This window comes from Perca flavescens, chromosome 19, assembly GCF_004354835.1.
Source record: "Perca flavescens isolate YP-PL-M2 chromosome 19, PFLA_1.0, whole genome shotgun sequence".
In the NCBI taxonomy this organism is placed as follows: domain Eukaryota; kingdom Metazoa; phylum Chordata; class Actinopteri; order Perciformes; family Percidae; genus Perca; species Perca flavescens.
The window spans coordinates 6,667,176-6,686,697 of NC_041349.1; the positions used below are offsets into that span (position 1 = coordinate 6,667,176).

A 19,522-nucleotide genomic window follows, 5' to 3' on the forward strand; every position below is an offset into this window, starting at 1 on the left:
GCCCGTTCAGACAGAGTTGCAAGGTGACAACATGTGAAGCAACCTGACAGAGTTGAACAGAAATCAATCAAAACATCTGTAGGGAATACTGATTTTCCCAAAGCTCTCGTCACTTATTGGTTTCTCCTTTTGTGGTTTGACAGCTGTTCCGTGGTGCGTCTTTCCTACACTTTAAATCTTTTCCTACCTTGTGCTTTTAGATCAAAAAAAGTGCAGTTGTGTTGCAGCACTCAAACCAAAGCTGCCTCCTGTGCAGAGCGTCTCTGACTGAACGAGCCTTCAGAGTACAAGTTATTGTCTCCTTACTGACAATAAAGGAGCCATCATTAAAGCGTAAATTCGTATTTTTTTTCAACCTGGACCCTATTTTCCCATGTTTTTTATGTCTAAGTGACTGGTGGGAACTACAATCTTTGAAATTGGTCCGGTATTAAGCAAGAAACAAGCTGCAATGTAACGTTAGTGGGCAATCGCTCAACAGCCCTAGACTCCATTTACAAAAACAATCATTATAATCATGGTAAAACACATTTCACTCAAAGCCGACAGAAACAAAATAAAACTACCAAAAGCCGTCTTGGTTCATCTTTCCACTGTTCCAACATTCACCACTCTGGTTTGGCGGAAATAAACCCTTAATTCAACCATTTACATGTGGAGATATGCTGGCTCTATTCACGCTAAAAATCGTGATTATTTACACGGAGTCTGGTGGAGTTTGGTGATGGTGATTTCAGGGCTGTTTCATGTTAAACTAAAACGATCTTACTCTTTACTAAAAGGTCTATCACTGTCGGATCCTTTCCATAATGTTGTCAGACACTTAGAATAATAATCGGAGTCCGTTAGCGGCAACAAACAGAACTTTTAGTGGATGCTCACTGACGCTAACAATTGTCCTGTAGGGTTACGTTGCAGCCCGGTTCACTGCTGCTGGTTACAGCGTTCTCCCTCAATACTGAACCAGTTTCAAAGAGTCTTTTTCACATCAGTCATTTAGACACAAATGCATGGGAAAAGATAGGTTGAAACCCACCCCACAAAATGACCCTTTAACTATTAGTGTGTCGATTAACTTGACAATTGGCGTTGAACCATGGCGATGCATCTACACATCAAATCTCAGTATTAGCTGGCAGACGCTGCCGGGAAGCCCGAGCCTGTTTGAGAAGTAAATAATCTTATCTTTCCACACAATACAAAACAATAAATAAGAAAAAAACATAAAATACAATATAAGTTTGCAAGCAATGGAGAATAAGAGGAGAGCCAGTGTGTCATCAACACAGACACACCTAAGCTTCTTCATACAGGGCTGGTTCTTTCAACCCCTGGATTCATGATTCACACGCCGTTGTTTCCAGCTGCAGTCTGAGTCGTTTCCGAGTATTATGGGGTGCCACCGGGTGATCCTTTGAGGCTGCTGAGGGCCGCGTGGATCCTGAAGTGCAGTCTGGACTCCATGGAGTAGTCCTTGTAATTCGCCCTGACGGAGAACACAATCAATCTTTTAGAATCTTAAAGGGATACACCAACGTTTGTTGAAATAGGGCTTATCATGGTCTCCCCTGGCTGTAGATAGGTGGGCCAACACATTTTTTTGTCTCAGTGAAAGTAATTAGGTTGTTTTTTTCATTTTTTGTTGGCTCACTTTTACTCACAACATGCTAACCGGCAACATAGGATTCCATTCACTACGCTAAGCTAACTAGCGCCGGCGCTGCCGTTAAAACAATGCATGCACAAAAAATGCGTTGACCCACCTATCTACAGCTAGAGGAGACCCCACCTATCTACAGCTAGGGGAGACCCCACCTATCTACAGCTAGAGGAGACCCCACCTATCTACAGCTAGAGGAGACCCCACCTATCTACAGCTAGGGGAGACCCCACCTATCTACAGCTAGAGGAGACCCCACCTATCTACAGCTAGAGGAGACCCCACCTATATACAGCTAGAGGAGACCCCACCTATCGAAAGCTAGGGGAGACCCCACCTATCTACAGCTAGGGGAGACCCCACCGATCTACAGCTAGAGGAGACCCCACCTATCTACAGCTAGGGGAGACCCCACCTATCTACAGCTAGAGGAGACCCCACCTATCTACAGCTAGGGGAGACCCCACCTATCTACAGCTAGGAGAGACCCCACCTATCTACAGCTAGAGGAGACCCCACCTATCTACAGCTAGAGGAGACCCCACCTATCTACAGCTAGGGGAGACCCCACCTATCTACAGCTAGAGGAGACCCCACCTATCTACAGCCAGAGGAGACCCCACCTATCTACAGCTAGAGGAGACCCCACCTATATACAGCTAGAGGAGACCCCACCTATCGAAAGCTAGGGGAGACCCCACCTATCTACAGCTAGGGGAGACCCCACCTATCTACAGCTAGGGGAGACCCCACCGATCTACAGCTAGAGGAGACCCCACCTATCTACAGCTAGGGGAGACCCCACCTATCTACAGCTAGGGAGACCCCACCTATCTACAGCTAGGGAGACCCCACCTATCTACAGCTAGAGGAGACCCCACCTATCTACAGCTAGGGGAGACCCCACCTATCTACAGCTAGAGGAGACCCCACCTATCTACAGCCAGAGGAGACCCCACCTATCTACAGCTAGGGGAGACCCCACCTATCTACAGCTAGAGGAGACCCCACCTATCTACAGTCAGAGGAGACCCCACCTATCTACAGCTAGGGGAGACCCCACCTATCTACAGCTAGGGGGAGACCCCACGATAAGCCCTATTTCAACAAACGGTGGTGTATCCCTTTAAATAAATAAATATAAATGTTGCACTTGCTGCATTTTTTTGTCCACAAACAAAGTTTCTTTAGTTAATAAATGTACTCAGTCGAGGTTTAGTAGCTCTTTCAAATGAAAACCTTTTAACACCAGACTAAAAAGGGCCTGACTTCATCTGTACATAACAGTCATTCCTGTCTGTGTAGCTGTGAACTTTAAAGACCAGTCGAGGCTGTTTGGTGACTTGAAGTTATGCTTGTAATTCTCCCTTTGGCGAAAATACCAAATATATCATATTTCACAACAGAAACAGAGGTTACTACAGGTATATGAAAGTGTATAAAAGGCATGTGAACATAAACAGGCGCCATATAAAAAGGGATATAAAGATATATGAAAGTATATAGAGATATATGAAAGTATATAGAGATATATGAAAGTATATAGAGATATATGAAGATATATGAAAGTATATAGGAGATATATAAAAACATATAGGGATATATGAAAGTATATAGAGATATATGAAGATATATGAAAGTATATAGGAGATATATAAAAACATATAGGGATATATGAAAGTATATAGAGATCTATGAAAATATATGAGAGTATGTAGAGATATATGAAAGTATATAGAGATATGAAAGTATATAGAGATATATGAAAGTATATAGGAGATATATGAAAGTATATACAGATATGTGAAAGTATATAGAGATATATGAAAGTATATATGAAAGTATATAGAGAAATATGAAAGTGTAGAGATAAAAGAAAGTATATAGATATATGAAAGTATGTAGAGATATTTGAAAGTATATAGAGATATATGAAAGTATATAGAGATATATGAAAGTGTATGGAGATATATGAAAGTATGAGATATATGAAAGATGAAAGTGTGTAGAGACATATGAAAGTGTGTAGAGATATATAAAAGTATATAGAGCTTTAATAAACATGTAGAAGAGTTTAAAGGCATGTGAAAAGTAAATCGGTGTATAAAGCTATGCAGTTATTTAGAGGTACAATTCATACATGTACGTATACAGAGAACTTACTTGGCATTTTCGATGTATGCGGTGGCCTTGGTGAAGTCTCCCTGTTCTTTATATAGCAGACCCAACTCGTAAAGAGTGAAGGGAATCAAGTAGTGATCATATCTAATGCGACTCTCACTGAAATATAGGAGAAATACAAAATAATATAAGGAAATGATTCTCACAGGGTCCAGGAAGGATGTTTAGTCCTTCCAGAAAAAGGCAGAGTGTTTTTTGTGATTGTTTGGGGCAAAAAGCCTTGATGATGCAGCACGTTTTCTTAAAAAATGCGATTGAATATGCGGGATATTAATCCAATTTTATGCGATGAAATTGCAGCAACTTGTGTGAAATAAATGGAACATTTTTCAACTTTCTGCTAGGATATATTATGTGACTAGAATCTGAATATGACCACGTCAGGCTATACATCAATGAGTATTTTTGAGTAAAATAAATGAATATGCAAGAAATTATAATTTACAATAGATATAAATATATGAGAAATAAATGTTGACAGAGGAAGTTTGTTATTATGTAACAATGCTATGCTATGCTATTTAAATTAAATATTATTACATTACATGTCATTTTAACTGATGCTTTTATCCAAAGCAACTTCCAATTGTTACATTTGTCGGAGGTAACACGCCTCTGGAGCAACTAGGGGTTAAGTGTCTTGCTGAAGGACACATTGGTTGATGTACCACAGTGGGAATCAAACCCGGGTCTCCTACACGAAAGCCATGAGTCATATGCACTGCGCCATCACCACCACAAAATATTATTTTCTGTTTTCTTTTACTTGTTTGAAATCAATTTCAACCAATTAATCAAAGCACACTTACACACAGATAGACAGTGTATTGTATCTCTCTCACACTTTTCAGAAGACAGACAGCGACACTAAGTGTCTTTAAGTGTGTTGTTACCTGGACAGGACCTGTGTGAAGCAGAGCTCGGCCTGCAATAACCTGCCCAGGTGTTTCAGACAGAGGCCCTTCAACATCTGGACCAGGCAGCTGTCATCTGGATGAAACTCTGATGGGTCTGAGTGAGACACACAAGTTATGTTATTTTGGTTGGATCTGAGCAATAGCCCGGGAAAAGAAAAGGCCTATCACGACTGTTTAAGATGGAGATATTTAATTTACAAAAAACTTATTTGATACGTTGTCCATTAATCTTATAATTTAATTTATTAACTTCTGAGCTGAGGAAGAAAAGCAAACGCTGAGCTTTCTTAACCCTCCTGTTGTCCTTGGGTCAAATTTGACCCATTTTAGAAAAAAAAAACATACTGTCAAAAAGAAATAACGTGGATGGTCACCGTTTCTTTTTTTTAAAGAAATCGCAATGAATCAGAGCACTTTTTTCCTAGCTAGGAATGCTGTGTGAGGCTAATCACACCTTAACATTGTGTAACAATGTCACTGGCCTATATTCTGCTTTTACTGTTTACGGGGCATTTTTGACATAGAACGTGACGCAAAACCAGAAAGGCGAACCAGTCTCCTGGCAATGGGAACGGATTTCTAGCTGTTTTTTCCACGTTAAAAAAACCTGCAAATACATGCTAATTTTGGTACGAAAAGGGTAAAAGAACATTATTGGTATTAAAAAGTAGCAGCTGTGTTATTTTAGAACTTACTGGGATCGTTGCGAAGCTGTTCCTCAGCCTTCTCTATCGTTACCAGCAGGGCCTCGGTGCTGTCGGCTCTCTTCCCGACAATGGTGAAACCGTTCCAAACGTACATCATTTCCTGCCGAGACAGAAAATCGAGTCAACAAATATTAACGTAAGCGTATCCGTGTTAGGACACCGTTCGCACCTATCTGCCATGTCTGGACTGGCGCCGTTTCCGGTCTTTTCACGATGCTTTTTATGGTCGATCTCCCCCAAACTGCAAATACAATTAATTTAATCACATCTAAGAATCTATGTGGGAATTTTCATACATGTGCAGTACAGGCCAAAAGTTTGGACATACCTTCTCATTCAATGTGTTTCTTTATTTTCATGACCATTTACATTGTAGATTCTCACTGAAGGCATCAAAACTATGAATAAACACATATGGAATTATGTAATTAACAAAAAAGTGTGAAATAACTGAAAACATGTCTTATATTTTAGATTCCTCAAAGTAGCCACCCTTTGCTTTTTTTGATAGCTCTGCTACACTGAACACTTAGGTGTTCTCTCAATGAGCTTCATGAGGTAGTCACCTGAAATGGTTTCCACTTCACAGGTGTGCTTTGTCAGGGTTAATTAGTGGAATTTCTTCCCTTATTAATAAAAAAGCAAAGGGTGACTACTTTGAGGAATCTAAAATATAAGACATGTTTTCAGTTATTTCACACTTTTTTGTTAATTACATAATTCCATATGTGTTTATTCATAGTTTTGATGCCTTCAGTGAGAATCTACAATGTAAATGGTCATAAAAATAAAAAAGAAACGCATTGAATGAGAAAGTGTGTCCAAACTTTTGGCCTGTACTGTACGTAGAAATTTACTATAATATTATTTAATATTCATGGGTATTAGCTTCCTTTTGCCGGCTCTTATGAAGACAAAGCTAAAGTAAATGTTAAAATGATATTCTCTAAGAAAGGCAAGAATTTACACTTTAGTTTGACACCATTAAATTAACTGAAAACATTACAAGATAATTTATATTAGTATTTGAACAGATATCATGATAAAAATGTTAGCCAAAAAGTGTCCAAGTGTGGACACAATTCTGTTACATTAAACTACAGCCAATCAAAGTTTTCTGACAGACTTATAGCTGATCATTTAAAGACTCCTTTTCGACATCCTTGACTTAAAGTGCCCATATTATGAAAAAAAATCCCTTTTTCTGGGATTTGGGGTGTTATTTTGTGACTCTGGTGCTTCCACACGCATACAAACGTTGAATAAAATCCATCCATGCTGTTCTGAGAGAGATACGGTTTCTGAATGTGTCCTGCCTTCAGTCTCCAGGTGAGCTGTTCAAAATCTGCACGACTTTCTACGTCACTAGCCGAAACAAGCTGCCTAACCGCAACCGTTAGCATGCTACCTCATTCTCGATGGCAAAGCACTGCTACAACACACACAAGTTCACCATAATCTACAAAAGAACTACTTCCATGTGCGCCCTGGTTTAGAAGAAGTCTCCCAGCTGATCCTGCCTTGGAACTGACTGAAGTTGGAGAAACAGCCTTTCTTTTACTGTCTATGGAGTTTAGCTGACAAGATCTACGATCTAAGCTACCAAGCATGTGCGAGTGCAATCAAAGATAGTACAGAAGAAAAGTTGTCTCAATCTGTAGCTAAAACAGAGACAAAATGAAAAGAGGAGCTGCAGCAATGTGCAGTACAACAAAAATATGGTGTTTTTTGAAAATTAAACCATGTAAACCTATTCTGGTACAACCTTAAAATACAATTACGAACCTGAAAATGAGCATAATATGGGCGCTTTAAGTACATAATAAACGTGTGTAGCTGATTCCACAGATGTGTGTAGATGTATTGATGGCAGAAATGTGTGTGAGTTTACCAGTGCGGGGACGACCAGTGGGATGGGGTTGGCAGCCTTGTAGCGTCTGGACTTCCTCACTGCAAATTTCTCCGTCGGGATAGACTTGCCTGCCAGGCGCTGTTTTAGCCCCTCCACCTGCCTGTACACACAAATACACACACAAATACACTTGGTATTGTACTTATATACTTATGAAACAAGTCATAAAATATAGGATCGGAAGATGTTTAACCATATTATGTTATGAGTCGTTAACGTTGTGAAAAATTAGACTACGTTTACACGTGGCCAGCTATTTTCATAACCGGAAATTTAGAACGTCTACGTTTGTAGAAGTGTGTTCGTTTACACGTACCTGTGTATATATATGCCGTCAATGCCGTCAAGAGCACTCCACACCTGTAGGTGGCAGTGTAACGAGAAGCTCAAGCCCACGTTAGCCAATCAGAATCCCGAAAATAGCAACAACAGCAACCAATCACTTCCTGATTCTCTCTCTCGGCTGCCCTAAACCTCCATTTGTCTCAGTTTACACGCAAACATGCAAACGAAGATTTCCAAAATCTCCACTCTGGCCGGAGGTTTTAAAAAGACTTGTTTTCAGAGGACAATTCTCCATTTGCGTGTAAACGAAGAGCACAAACGAAGGGAAATGTCAACTAGGGCTGTGCTCGATTGAAGAAATTCTTAGTCGACTAACACTCATTCAATCGTATCAACTTATCGATTAGTTGATTTAATCGACAGATCTGTAAATTTGAGTTTCTCCGCAAAGAGTCATGCAAAAGCACCACTTTAATTCTTGTGTTTACCAGAGATGTGCTCGTACGTTTCTTGGACATAAGTTATTCAGCATGAAAAAAAGCATAAAACATGACTAATCGACTAAAGAAATCTAAGTTGACTAAGACCAAAACGACCGAATAGTCGACTAATCGACTAAGAGGGAGCAGCCCTAATGTCAACGTTTATCAAAATAACCATGTACGTGTAAACAGGGCCTTACTTAGTTAAGTTGATAAAAGGTTGGTGATTTGGGTTCAAATCAGACGTTACTTCACTTCCTGAGGGTTACCATGTGACCCTGGGAGAAGTTTCTCCTTAATTCCAAATGCTATTCATCATGTGGTTACAATGACTACAATGAAATTATATATTTAATTTGAAATGTCCTTACTTAAAGTAATGCATATTTCTTTTTGTGTTTTTGCCTTTAAAGGTTATCAACCTATTAGTAATTATTCTGCTGCTTGTTCCTATGACCTAGAGGGGTTGAAATTAATCAAATAATCAATGAATCGAATCGTGGACGATGCTGCATCGATAATCGTCAGGCTCATAATCGATTATTTCTGTTTACAATTTAATGTAGGCCTAACAACATTTCTGTTTACATATTCTGGTATGTTTTGCACATTCAGGAAGTGCCATGTGCTCAGTGCTGTATAGTTTTATGTATCCAATTTATTTAGTATTAGAGCACTGCAGAATGTTTGGTTTTGGAAGCTCGAAAAGCTATGAATTAAATATCCTACACGGCTTTAATAGAAAAATGTATTTGACGCATCGTGATGCATCGTGATATTGAATCGAATTGAATCGCTGACATGATAATCGTCATCGAATCGGGAGATCAGTGAAGATTCACACCTCTAGTATAAACTGAAATCAATCTGAAACAAACTAAACTGGAATTAAATAAAGGCAAAGTCAGAAGATATTTGAGTTGTCCCTTGAATAGACCTTTTTTCAAGTTTGGGCAAAGAGCCAAAGTGTGAACCATACATAACTTGACAGTTGATAACCGGCTGCGTCTCCAGTTTTCTCAAATGATGAGTTGAATGTGTCTGAATGCTCCGTTTGTTCCGTAAAGTTGAAACAACTCTGTTTCCTTTTCTTTTCAAACGGGACATGAACCCCCGTCTCCTGTGTGAAAGTCCTATTTGTTTGACCCATCCTAACAGCTAATTTGGCTAACCACTAGCTGCCAGCTAGATTCAGTCTAAAATAACATTAAGTCAAACTTAATGGGAAAAGCAGGCTACAGCTAAATTAAGACTTTACAGTGATAACAATAAAGACCAGTATTGATTGATTGTATTTTAAATGAGCGCAAGTAAAGTAGAACTGACGTAGCTAACAGCTGTTATATATGTTAACGTTTATTATCAAGTTTTATTTTGAGGGTTTTTTAAAGTTTACATGCTGTCTCAGCTAGCGGTTAGCCGACTTAGCTGTTAGCTAAACTAACGTTAGCTTGCATGTGGAGGCTAACGGCACACCGCTACAATCAGCTAGAGGTTAGCCGAATTAGCTGTTAGCTAAACTAACGTTAGCTTGCCTGTGGAGGCTGTCGACCGGTATGTGGTTTTGTACCCCAGATGTTGGTTGTTTGGTACACCAGATGTTTGTTGTTTTGTACCCCAGATGTTTGTTGTTTGGTACACCAGATGTTTGTTGTTTGGTACACCAGATGTTTGTTGTTTGGTACCCCAGATGTTTGTTGTTTTGTACCCCAGATGTTTTTTTTTTTGTACACCAGATGTTTGTTGTTTTGTACACCAGATGTTTTTTGTTTGGTACCCCAGATGTGTGTTGTTTGGTACCCCAGATGTGTGTTGTTTGGTACCCCAGATGTTTGTTGTTTGGTACCCCAGATGTTTGTTGTTTGGTACCCCAGATGTTTGTTGTTTGGTACCCCAGATGTTTGTTGTTTGGTACACCAGATGTTTGTTGTTTGGTACCCCAGATGTTTGTTGTTTGGTACACCAGATGTTGGTTGTTTTGTACCCCAGATGTTTCTTGTTTGGTACACCAGATGTTTCTTGTTTGGTACACCAGATGTTTCTTGTTTGGTACACCAGATGTTTGTTGTTTTGTACCCCAGATGTTTGTTGTTTGGTACACCAGATGTTTGTTGTTTGGTACACCAGATGTTTGTTGTTTGGTACCCCAGATGTTTGTTGTTTGGTACGCCAGATGTTTGTTGTTTTGTACCCCAGATGTTTGTTGTTTGGTACACCAGATGTTTGTTGTTTGGTACACCAGATGTTTGTTGTTTGGTACCCCAGATGTTTGTTGTTTGGTACCCCAGATGTTTGTTGTTTGGTACCCCAGATGTTTGTTGTTTTGTACCCCAGATGTTGGTTGTTTGGTACCCCAGATGTTGGTTGTTTGGTACACCAGATGTTTGTTGTTTTGTACCCCAGATGTTTCCGAGGTTACAGTATTAAGGTTCTAACGAGGCAGACTGACCTGAAGAGCTCCGTGATGTCCTCCCCCGTCTCCTTCACATCCTTCTCAGACATCATACTGAGGATGGCCGCCTTCTGGTACACGTAGATAGCCTGGAGACAGTCAAAAGCAAAGACGGGATTTAATTTGTAATCCTTAACTAAATCATTCTCTGCTCAGTCATTTTCTGAACTCACATACGTTCGCTGTTCAGGTCGCTACTTCAAGCTAAAGGCTGTTTTATGCTTCTGCGTCAACTCCACGTTGCGACCCTTTCTGAGTTCTGTGTCAGGGTTGCTTTGCATTTGCATTTCACCGCCATTACGCTAGGGGGTGGCCAAAAGTTTGGACACACCTTCTCATTCAATGTGTTTCTTTATTTTCATGACTATTTACATTGTAGATTCTCACTGAAGGCATCAAAACTATGAATGAACACATATGGAATTATGTACTTAACAAAAAAAGTGTGAAATAACTGAAAACATGTCTTATATTTTAGATTCCTCAAAGTAGCCACCCTTTGCTGTTTTTGATAACTCTGCAAACCCTTGGTGTTCTCTCAATGAGCTTCATGAGGTAGTCACCTGAAATGGTTTTCACTTCACAGGTGTGCTTTGTCAGGGTTAATTAGTGGAAGTTTTTCCCTTATTAATAAAAAAACAAAGGGTGGCTACTTTGAGGAATCTAAAATATAAGACATGTTTTCAGTTATTTCACAATTTTTTGTTAAGTACATCATTCCATATGTGTTCATTCATAGTTTTGATGCCTTCAGTGAGAATCTACAATGTAAATAGTCATGAAAATAAAAAGGAAACGCATTGAATGAGAAGGTGTGTCCAAACTTTTGGCCTGTACTGTAAGTCTGAGGTTATTTGCGAGGTGTCTGCCAGCCAGTTTATGTTATGTTAGCAAGCTTTAGCACAACTGCCCACAAAGTACTGCTTGCTGGTGAAGTGCTACTTCCAAAACGTTGACATATAGACACTTTACTAACAGATAACCCCGTCATTGTAACCAAAATATGTCTGAGTTTATTTGCAGAGCTTACGTCAGTGAACTAGCATGTTGCTACTCCCCACAGTAGGCTGCTTGAAACAACCAGTGTCAACACACAGGACCAGTTGTCCAATCACAGTCCTTATGGTCTGCGTCACCTCGACGCAAAGTTAAACATTTTTGGAGGTGCATGTCGAGCTACGGCAGAGGGGTCTGCCGGGATACGTCGTTGATTCGACACAGAAGCATAAATCAGCCTTAAGGCCATTTTGGGGACAATGACATGACTGATACCTAGCTTGTCTTGATGTTAAACATACTGTTAAATTATAATTACTGACTGCAAACTGTACACAATGTCATTGACAGTGAATCATGCTAGCATAAAGTTAGCTATCTGGCTCTTAGCTGTCTGAGTTGAGCGGACTATATAAATATCTCCCGTTGCAAAGCGATGCAAGCATAGCTATAGAACAATATCTACGGATGCAAGTCGCATCTAAGGCACGTCCTATTTACTGGAGCAGTGAACAACGTTTGCATTGCAAAAGAACCGTATGGGATGGGTATGATTGTTCCCGGTTTTAGGCATAACCTGGGAGGTATTGTTTGGAAAAAAAACTTTCCATTGTCAGTATAAATGGACTTCGGCAAAGGCAACCATCATCCATTTAAGGTGCAGTGAGCAGTCATTTGGCTCGGTCTTCCCACGTCTTGGCTGGAATAGTGTTTTAAGGCCTCTTGCACTCATTTCTGTTTGTTTTTTGTTGAACACCGGATTCATGTTCAGCGCAGACAGAAAATAGAGAGTTAAGTGACAGTGAAGAGATAATCACTGAAGTTGACAAAAAGTGAATTGGATAAACATCACGTACTATACCTTTAATACCTGACAATGGACACCTCAGAGGTCATTGACCCTTACATCAACTTATTTGGCAATGGCAATGGCTTGAATGTAACGAACGTTCATCAATATGAAGTACAGCTTTAAACATAAGCAACTGGGAACACCTGGAGGTACTTTATCTTTACCTGCTCGGATAAATGTTTTTGGACCCTAACAACTGATATTTTCTTTCCCAAAATTAAACCCTGCGGTGCTCGTTTACCTTGGACCAGCGGCTCTCCTTGCACAGCAGGTCGGCGTAGCGGTACGCCTGCTGCCACTCCTGCTGGTACGAGTGAGTCCACATCAGCTCCCAGAAACAAAGATGGTGGATCTGCTTCCACTCCTGCTGGCTGCTGATGCACTCCTCGTAGCGCGCCCTGGCCTGAAAACACACCACACAGTTCGTACGTTAACACCCAGTGGCTCGGGCCTCGGAGGGCAAACACGGAAAGAAAAACTCGCGTGAAGGAAGGGAAAAGAGCGAGAGAATTATTTAAACTTAAAATTCTAAAACAATGTATCAGAATGTCTCATCTTTGCTTCACTGACAGAGCTGCAGCTGTGGATGTGTTTGGTCTGTAACATTCAATGTTAGTCTGGATCGATGACAATTAATTTATCGAATAATCGCCGGCACCAGATGTCCCTCGCCTTGCAAAAGTCGGTTTGTTTCTGGAAACAACAAACTTCGAGCTAGTAAGCTAAACGCTAAAAATGTCACGTTTTGTAGAAACTTGTTGGCATGCTTGCCTTGGTTCTTTTGGGGATTGATTGTAAAGATTTACAAAGAAAATGTTTACACCATTTACTCTAACTAGGACGATTTGGGACCGATTGGTGGGAAATTGGACATCAGTAATAGTTTGAGAATGACGACATATATACATGGGGGGAAACCTCTTTGAAATTTGTTTTAACTTTGTTAGAAAATTATGACTTTTTGGAGGATGGAGACTTCAAAGAGTTATGGAAAGTGTGGACATTTTCTGAAAAAGGCTCTCGGTTCTTAAAACCTCTGACTGAGGTTTCAGACTTGGTTTCAAGGTTAAGGTTTAATTAGGTTTAGGTTGAGGTTAAGGTATATATTATGTCAATGACAGAAGTAAAAGAAAAAAATTTGTGTTTCAGACCTTCTCAAAGTGTCCTCGCAGCGTGGAGATGCGAGCAGAGTAGAAGAGAATGATCGAGCCCTGAAAGAAAACAAAACACAGTTTTAAGTTAAAGGTGCAGTAGGTAAGACTTATAAAACTAACTTTCTGTCATACTTGCTGAAACTGACCCTATGTTCCAGTAGAACTACATGAAGCAGGTAATACAAATAAATCCGGCTCCTCTGGTACTACCTACAGCCTGTAGTACAATTTGCAAAAATCCACCGCTCCCTGTTCAGATGCACCAATCAGGGCCGTGGGAGGGGTGACAGACTGCGTGTCAATCACTGCTCATTCATTCTCCCTTGTGGGGGGAGGGGCTTAGGAGACCGTTTTGGGCTTTGTCCTGGATCTTCACAATCGTACCTACGGCACCTTTAATCAATTTGTATTTAAACAAATTTCAACAGTCGATCACTCTATAACTTTGAGTTTTTGCAGATTTATTTAAAACAAACACCAGTATTGTTGGTTTAAATTTCTTTATGAATAATTGGGCTGAATATTTCATATTTTATATATATATATATATATATATATATATATATATATATATATATATATATATGTGTGTATGTTTAGAGTATTTATTTGTGTATTTCAGTTATGTTATTCAGTACTTTTATATTCAGGTACAGCAGTTGTGTAGTTGTGTAGTTGTGTGTGTGCTTGGCCTACTTTGGGGTATTTCTGTTGGTACGGCTCCAGCAGAGCTTCAGCCTCCACCAGGTTCCCCTCTCCAGTTCCTGATCAAACACAACACTGTTATCTTCAGGTCTTTAATGTCAATCATACGAGGCCTTTACTCAGCATGAAAACTATATTTGGCACCTAATACTCTACACATTTGGAATACAACAACAACAGAATTTAAAGAGCAGCTCTGGACTACTTTGGCGCTGCTATATCTATGGAAAAGGGCAAATGTGTGTGGAGTTTTTCCTACCGAGTATCAGGGACACATATGTGCGGTAGAAGAGCAGAGTCAGGGAGCAGAGGATGGCCCTCAAACTGTGACTGGATGCTCCCTCTCTCAACTGAGACAAACCAAACCCCTGCAGACAGACAGGGAAGATTAGTAACTGTTACACTGTCAGATTTCACAAAACAGACATTCACAGCTGCCTCTCAGGTCTACTGGGTAGACAGGCAGATTTTAAAGCAGTTTCAGATTCAGTGGTGGAATGTAACTAAGTACATTTACACCAGTAATGTATTTAAGTCCAAATGTTGAGGTACTTGTACTTTACTTGAATCTTTTCTTTTCATGCCACTTTCTACTTCTACTCGGCTACATTTCAGAGAGAAATATTGGACTTTTTGCTCCACTACATTAATCTGTTACAGCTTAAGTTACTAGTTACTTTAGTTACTCCGCTACATTCATCTGTTCCAGCTTTAGTTACTAGTTACTTTAGTTACTCCGCGACAATCATCTGTTACAGCTTTAATTACTTGTTACTTTAGTTACTAGTTACAGCTTTAGTTACTAGTTACAGCTTTAGTTACTCCGCTACATTCATCTGTTACAGCTTTAGTTGCCAGTTACTTTAGTTACTCCGCTACATTCATCTGTTATAGCTTTAGTTACTAGTTACTTTAGTTACTCCGCTACATTCATCTGTTCCAGCTTTAGTTACTAGTTACTTTAGTTACTCAGCTACATTCATCTGTTACAGCTTTAGTTACTAGTTACTTTAGTTACTCAGCTACATTCATCTGTTACAGCTTTAGTTACTAGTTACTTTAGTTACTCCACTACATTCATCTGTTACAGCTTTAGTTACCAGTTACTTTAGTTACTCCGCGACATTCATCTGTTCAAGCTTTAGTTACTAGTTACTTTAGTTACTCCGCTACATTCATCTGTTACAGCTTTAGTTACCAGTTACTTTAGTTACTCCGCGACATTCATCTGTTCCAGCTTTAGTTACTAGTTACTTTAGTTACTCCGCAACATTCATCTGTTACAGCTTTAGTTACTTTAGTTACTCCGCGACATTCACCTGTTACAGCTTTAGTTACTAGTTACTTTACACATTAAGATTTCTGCACACAAAACACATGTAGTTTATAAAATCAATCCTCTACACTTTCTAAAATGGGAGGATGTTTCTTTACGTTTAATACTTTAACTATATTTTCCTGATGATACTTACAGACTTTCACTGAAGTAACATTTTCAATGCAGGACCCTTACTGTAACAGATTATCTTACAGTGTGGTATTAGTACATTTACTGAAGTAAAGGATCTGAATACTTCTTCCAGCACAGCTACCTTTGGGTGGAGTTTTCATACTTAACAGACCGATTTTTGGGTGACTTTAAAGTCGTTGTACTGACCCTGTTTCCTGAGAATCCGATGACCTCCAACAACCTCAAAATCCTCTGAGGGAGGAGGGACAACATCTGAAAGAGAGAGACAGAATGCACTGAAATCACAATGAAATTAACTATTAAATCATGACACTTTCGGTCAATCCATATGTGTACTCCATAGTGTATCTTTGCGTCTATGTATGCCAATATGCTGATGACATATGCCTAATTTTGGCAGAAAAAAACAACCCAAAAGTGAGTTGTAACACTCAATAGTGTAATCATTTCATGAAATATTTGTACTTAATCTAATTGAAAATGTAATAAAACCCAAATATCATGTAGATTGAACCGACTGTTTTGCCATCATTGCTCGTAGAGATGGTCCGATACCATTTTTTTCCTTTCATATACCGATTCCGATACATAAACTTGCGTATCGGCCGATATAGAGTACTGATCTGATACCAGTGTGTCATATATTTAATTGTTTTAACACAGGGGTGTCAAACTCATTTTCCCAGAGGGCCACACTGGAAAAAAAGAATCACACCGAGGGCCAGACATGGAGAGTTTATTGACGTGCTTATGTTACCACATGTCACTTTTTTTTTGTTTTTTTTATTTAGGTAGCTTTTTTCCTCATTTTTGTTGTTTTTGTTCTGAGTTTTTTGTGGCTTTCTCAGACATTTGTCACCTTTTCTTAAATTTGTTGCTTTTTCCAACATTTTTGTACACTTTCTGTCACATTTTTGTTGACATGAAGCCCTACAAAAGTCATCAAAAGAGTTCCTTAGCCATCGCAGAATTTAGCTAATAGAGCAAAACAATGATTACATTTTTTTTAACAACACCTTGTTCACAGCCTGAATATTAAAACTCTCTCTGCTGCTTCTGGGGAAATTTCTGAGTCTCAGAGTCGGCAAATCTGCCAAATTCTGCTTTGAATGTCAGTATATTGCAGTTTAAAAAACACTTTCCTGTGTTTTATGTTTGGTGCACAACTGGTGCCGATACCATTTTTTCCTTTCCAATACCGATTCCGATATCTGAACTTGCGTATTGGCCGACATAGAGTACTGATCTGATACCAGTGTGTCTTATATTTAATTGTTTTAACAGCTGTGTACCACTACCCCTGTATGGATGTGATGGGATTTCTATCATTGTTGTTAAACATGAATAACATGAACTTTCTTTATTATTCAGTTTGACAGTCAGTCATAACAGAATAAAATAACATAAATAAAATACTTTAAAGTAGATTTTCTTCAGGGCTGAATTACGCATCGGATCGGTGCATAAACTCCAGTACTTTCCGATACCGATACCAGCACTTTAGGCAGTATCCAGACTTTTCCGATACTGGTATAGGTACATCTCAAATCGCTTGCTTGTGTAACATTAGTAGGGGATCCACCCTTTTGTTGTGAATGAGCTGAGTGCACAACGACCAATCAGAATCGGTAGGCCCCGGCTTCAATTCTTCTTTGCCTGATGAAAACGTACCACTCGCCAGCATAACTATTCACGATATGTTTACTTGGGCTAAATATTTGTATCTATATTTTTCATATATACGTACTTTGTATGTATGTTTATTGTACATTTTGATTCTCTAATTGTATATATGTTGTACATTGTTTTCATTCCTTCTCTGCATGTTTGAGGTGTTCTATCTATCTATCTATCTATCTATCTATCTATCTATCTATCATCCGTCTATGTATCTGTGTATGTATCTATCCATCCATCCATCCATCTATGTATCTGTGTATGTATCTATCCATCCATCCATCCATCTATGTATCTGTGTATGTATCTATCCATCCATCCATCCATCCAACCATCTATGTATCTGTGTATGTATCTATCATCCATCCATCCATCCATCCATGTATCTGTGTATGCATCTATCATCCATCCATCCATCCATCCATGTATCTGTGTATGTATCTATCCATCCATCCATCCATCCATCCATCCATGTATCTGTGTATGTATCTATCATCCATCCATCTGTGTATGTATCCATCCATCCATGTATCCATGTATGTATGTATCTATCTGTGTATGTATTTATCTATCATCCATCCATCCATCCATCCATCCATCCATCTATGTATCTATCCATCCATCCATCCATGTATCTGTGTATGTATCTATCCATCCATCCATCCATCTATGTATCTGTGTATGTATCTATCCATCCATCCATCCATGTATCTGTGTATATATCTATCCATCCATCCATCCATCCATCTATGTATCTGTGTATGTATCTATCATCCATCCATCCATCCATCCATCCATCCATCTGTGTATGTATCCATCCATCCATGTATCCATGTATGTATGTATGTATCTATGTATCTATCTGTGTATGTATTTATCTATCATCCATCCATCTATCCATCCATCCATCTGTGTATGCATCTATCTATCTATCTATCTATCTATCTATCTATCCATCCATCTATCTATCCATCTATCCATCCATCTCCTCCCGTCTGAGACTCCAGGGTGAATAAAACCAACCAGTGAAACCTCTATTAACACCCACCAGGTTGAAGGATCCGATGCCCAGCTTGACTCCGCCTTCAAACTGTCTGAACGCGTCTGATTGGGCGGCAAGGTCCTGACTGACATTCAGCACGTTCTGACAATCCCTATCGGACGAAACAAAGACCCAATCAGGAAAGGATAGAATCAGGATCTCATTTATACTCAAAGGTTGAAGCTTTAATTTTAAAACGTTAAATTTTTCGATCCAGACACGAGCTCTATTCGAGCGCTGTTCTTTAAATCGAGTCGCTGGTGGTTTGCAAGAGTCACTCACTTGTAGATTTGGTAGCTCGTTCGAATCTTGATGCCTCCTTTGATAAAACTGATCATATTCTCATCCTGGAAGAGACGCAGAGAGAGAGAGAGAGAGAGAGAGAGAGAGAGAGAGAGAGAGAGAGAGAGAGAGAGAGAGAGAGAGAGAGAGAGAGAGAGAGAGAGAGAGAGAGAGAGAGAGAGAAAGATGATGATCGTAAACTTATCAAGGTGAGACAGTAACGTGTTGTTTCAAAGGCGAATTATGATATTTAGACTGATGGACAGACAGACAGACAGACAGACAGACCGACAGACAGACAGACAGACACAGACAGACACAGACAGACAGACACAGACAGACAGACAGACAGACAGACAGACCTGTACAAACGTCAGCGTGGCTTTCTGCAGCAGACACTCAGCGTAGCAGATCTCTGCGTGCATCTCCTCTGCAAACACACAAAACACAGCAGCACGGTCACTTCCTGCAGACCTCAGCTGTCAATCAAACTGTGTAGAGGGGGGCGGGACTTGTGTTTACGTACCTTCCTGCAGTTTGGACTGCTTGCTGATCAGACTGGACAGAGAGCCGACCACCGAGTTCTTCTTCCTGAACCTGCAGAGACCGATTGGATTCAGAAGTTGGATTATAAAGACACATATTCACGTCGTACAGTCACGTACTAATGTAAGGCGAAACGCCATTTAAATGCGTCACATCGCTAAGAGCAGTGGTTCTCAAACTTTTTTCAGTAATGTACCCTC

At 39.7% G+C, this 19,522-nt stretch overlaps 1 protein-coding gene across 3 annotated transcripts in view; it reads right to left on the reverse strand.

Moving 5' to 3' along the window:
- Positions 1-700: 700 nt before the first annotated feature.
- ttc39b (tetratricopeptide repeat domain 39B) overlaps positions 701-19,522 on the reverse strand; it is a 39,372-nt gene continuing 20,550 nt past the window's right edge. For 2 of the 3 annotated variants that reach the window (XM_028563843.1, XM_028563842.1), the window contains exons 5-19: positions 19,303-19,373; positions 19,139-19,206; positions 18,777-18,841; positions 18,501-18,606; positions 15,962-16,027; positions 14,564-14,672; positions 14,296-14,363; positions 13,597-13,656; positions 12,687-12,848; positions 10,594-10,685; positions 7,357-7,477; positions 5,454-5,565; positions 4,735-4,852; positions 3,824-3,940; positions 701-1,486 (exon numbers count right to left, since the gene is read on the reverse strand). In XM_028563843.1, coding sequence (XP_028419644.1) covers positions 1,390-1,486; positions 3,824-3,940; positions 4,735-4,852; positions 5,454-5,565; positions 7,357-7,477; positions 10,594-10,685; positions 12,687-12,848; positions 13,597-13,656; positions 14,296-14,363; positions 14,564-14,672; positions 15,962-16,027; positions 18,501-18,606; positions 18,777-18,841; positions 19,139-19,206; positions 19,303-19,373 — 1,432 coding nt within the window. In that variant the 3' untranslated portion in view covers positions 701-1,389. The remainder of the gene's footprint in view (positions 1,487-3,823; positions 3,941-4,734; positions 4,853-5,453; positions 5,566-7,356; positions 7,478-10,593; positions 10,686-12,686; positions 12,849-13,596; positions 13,657-14,295; positions 14,364-14,563; positions 14,673-15,961; positions 16,028-18,500; positions 18,607-18,776; positions 18,842-19,138; positions 19,207-19,302; positions 19,374-19,522) is intronic. The other variant, XR_003690897.1, reaches the window with a different exon arrangement.